Source organism: Mya arenaria, chromosome 3 (assembly GCF_026914265.1).
Source record: "Mya arenaria isolate MELC-2E11 chromosome 3, ASM2691426v1".
NCBI classification, from domain to species: domain Eukaryota; kingdom Metazoa; phylum Mollusca; class Bivalvia; order Myida; family Myidae; genus Mya; species Mya arenaria.
In genome coordinates, this window is record NC_069124.1 from 54,376,987 (window position 1) to 54,380,511 (window position 3,525).

Sequence of the window (3,525 nt, forward strand, 5' to 3'; positions counted from 1 at the left end):
ATTGTATTCAGCAATCTTATTATATTATAATTTGCGACAGCATCTAAATCACAAACACAGGCAAATAAAGACAAAAATAAAAAATTCAACGTTAGGTAAAACATATGATATCAAAAAAAAACCTAAACACAGACCCCCTAAAAATCGACCCAACCGAAATATTTTTTTGTTAATTGTGCTAATATGCGACAAAGTTCTTAGACACCAATTATTGTCCGTCCGACGCAGTTTCACACCTTTTCCAAAATTTCAAAATGTGAACCTTAAAGCTGCACTCTCACAGATTGAACGTTTTCACAACTTTTTTATATTTTGTCTTGGAACGAGTTAATTAATGCGTAAATGCATGAATACCAGTGATATAAGACTGCTGGCAAAAAATCAGATCGCTGATTTTCATAAAGTTCTAAAATTGATGTTTTATGCATTTTTCTTAAACCGTTAGTAGCGCTTTTAGCCATAAGACATTTATTTTAGATCGGAAATATGAATACCTGCCATCTGATCCTTTGTGTGCACTCTTATATCATTGGCTATCAGATAGTTACGCGAAAATTGGCTCGTTTCAAGACAAAAAAAATCAAAAAAATAATCAAAACTATATATCTGTGAGAGTGCAGCGAAAGCCATCACGTAAACGTTATTTTCCTATTCTGTATGAAAATTTCCAAACAAAACTATTCATCGGCTTCATCTAAATGGATCGCGATTGGTTATGCCTTGCCTTGTATAAACACTCAACTCAGATATTCAATAATAAATTTAGACTTAACTATAAACATTGATTACAACAGCAGAGCAGCACCATGTCCACGGTCAACAACACGACAAGTGGTAACGAGTCAGTGGTATTCCGGCCATCCAGTGGGTATGACATCCCTTTGTACGGCCTCAAGAACGGAGTATTCTACTACATTCATGGGCTGGCGATTGGTTGCTTGGTGACATCACTCACGTGCGCGCTTCTGGCCATTGTCTTCTCCCTCCGTCAAAATAACGTCCGGAACTTCTTCTCAAACTGGTCGAAAAGCGAACGATTCATTGTGTACATGGCAACCTGCGACGGCCTCTTCAACCTGACACACCTGATTGATCACGTGCACATCACGATCGTCCGTGACTACGTGCACCCAAAAGCTCTTTGCGCGTTTTACGGTTTCAATTTGTCTTTTTTCATCGCCGCTCAACAGCTATTGGTGAACATCATCGCCATTAACGCTTTCATGCTTATGTTCTACAATCGTCATCTCAACTTCGGCGCGGGAGACTGGAAGCTCTTCCTTTGGACGTTTGGGGCACCGCTTGTAGGAGCGACGGTGGCGGTTGCGTTTGAACAGTATGGACCACTTGGGATATTGTGAGTAGACCACAAGTATAACACCCATCAACCTCAACCAATGTATACTCAGTACATCACATTAGAGTTTGAACATTGGGTAAATTGAGACAGAGTATGTAATGAGGACATTGTAAAATCAATTGATGGTAACATCATGTGGGCAGAAAACAGTAAAAAAAGTGATAAACGTTTGCTAGTCGATTTTCACTACTTATCGTTAATTATCTCTCACCGGTCAGGCAGTTTATCACCGTTTTATCAACTTATCATATATTAATATTAGTGAAATAACCGCTATCGTCATTGTGCATAAGTTGCATTGACCACATCTGTAATACGTCACTTTTGCAGCTGCTTTTTTGACGGCGTCAAAGGCAGACTGGGCGAATTGTTCTTCACCACCGTGCCGCTGTTAATTATACTTCCGGTCAATTGTATTCTATATGGCCTCACGTTTGGGAAACTGCACGTGCGCGCCAAAGAGATACAGCAGACGCTTGGACCAAAGTCGACAACACAACGAGCAACCTACAGAGCTGCACGATCAATGTCTATGTTTGTGCTGGCTTTCATCGCTCAGGTGAAATAATACGTCATTTAATGAGATACTTAGTTCAGTTCTTGATTAAAGCTGCACTCTCACAGATTGAACGTTTTGACAACTTTTTTATTTTTTGTCTTGGAACGAGCCAAGTTTGGCGAAAATCCATGGAAACCAGTTATATAAGACTGCTGACAAAAAGCAGATAGCAGAGTTTTATATTAATGTTAAAAAATGGATGTTTTATGCATTTTTCTCAAATCGTTAGTAACGGTTTAAGCCATAAAACATTAATTTTAAAACAGGAATATGAAAATCTACGATCTGATTTTTTGTCAGCAATCTTATATCATTGGTTTGCAGAAAAAAAAAATGCTCTTTCCAAGACAAAAAATAAAACAAAGTTGTAAAAATGGTATATCTATAGAGTGCAGCTTTAAGCAGCTTATGATTTGATTAAGTATCTCTTTGTTTTTGTTTTGTTTTTCATAACAGAAGATATCTTCTAAAGTCTGGGGGTCGTTTCACTAATGATAGTCGTAAACTGAAATTATCTTAGTGCCATTGTCGCATTATTTTATTATGTGAGTAAATTGAACGTAAGGCATCATTGAAAATGAATAGGAAGTAGAGGAAATAAAAATAACCGATGTTTAGCCATTTGTGACGTTAATTTAATTTAATTTACGACCTGACTCCTTAATGAAACGCCCCCCCCCCCCCCCCCCCCCAAGGACAATATCGTATAATGAGGGTATATAGTCATCACTGGACAAAACGAGACCATTGTTTACATCATAATGAAATAATAGAATGCAATATTATAAGATTTTAATAAATAGAATAAAATATAAATATAATTTTCTGCATACATTTTAGCTATACATTACAAAAAAATACGTGTTTATTTATCTAAATTCCAAATCAGTGGTGGGCGTTGGCGCTGCATGGGGCCTGGGGGCAAATTAGCCGCCCTGTACCGAACATCTTCTTCTACATTGTACCAATCTTCACAAACCTGGGCGGAGTCTTCACCCTCATCGTGTTCATCGTCATCCGCAGGAAGCCAGCAAACAGTACCGGGGGCTGCACTATCCCGAGTTAGATTTTCTTTCATGATTTTTGTTGATGTTGTTGTTGAAAGCAGACATTGAAAAAGAAGTGTAGATCGCTTTACAGAAGGTCGCCGGCAATGTACGTGGACCAAAAACACATAGATGGACTTTCTCAATAACTAATACAGTAATTGACGCGTTCTGATATTCTTATTTAAGTATTTTTAAGAGTTTTCATCATTACGTATTAGATTTGGAAGGCCAACAATTGAAACGTTTCAAATTTTCATTTTTCTTTTAGTGTCGGAAAGTTTTGCAAGGATTAAACATTTTTCCCTGGTTACATGTTTTGGTGTGTTAATGTGCTGGGAAGACTTTATATATTGTATTGTAATTCATTTGCATCCAAATAAAGAAGTTTTTTTACCAAAACAAATCCAGTCCACCCAATCAACAGTGGTTTAGTTCTTTTGGGTAAAAACTTTTTGAAATAAGAAATACATAGACAAAAAAGTGACTAAAATCACTTCTTGATAATAAAAAAAGACATTTTCCTTTTAGAATGAAAGCAATACCATAAAGCAACAGGA

At 37.1% G+C, this 3,525-nt stretch overlaps 1 protein-coding gene across 1 annotated transcript; it reads left to right on the forward strand.

The window, feature by feature from the left end:
• The first annotated feature begins 806 nt into the window (after positions 1-806).
• LOC128226127 (uncharacterized) lies at positions 807-2,985 on the forward strand. Its single transcript, XM_052936019.1, has 3 exons — positions 807-1,357; positions 1,691-1,919; positions 2,809-2,985. The coding sequence occupies exons 1-3, from the start codon at positions 807-809 to the stop codon at positions 2,983-2,985; spliced, it is 957 nt and encodes a 318-aa protein (XP_052791979.1).
• Positions 2,986-3,525: the final 540 nt, after the last annotated feature.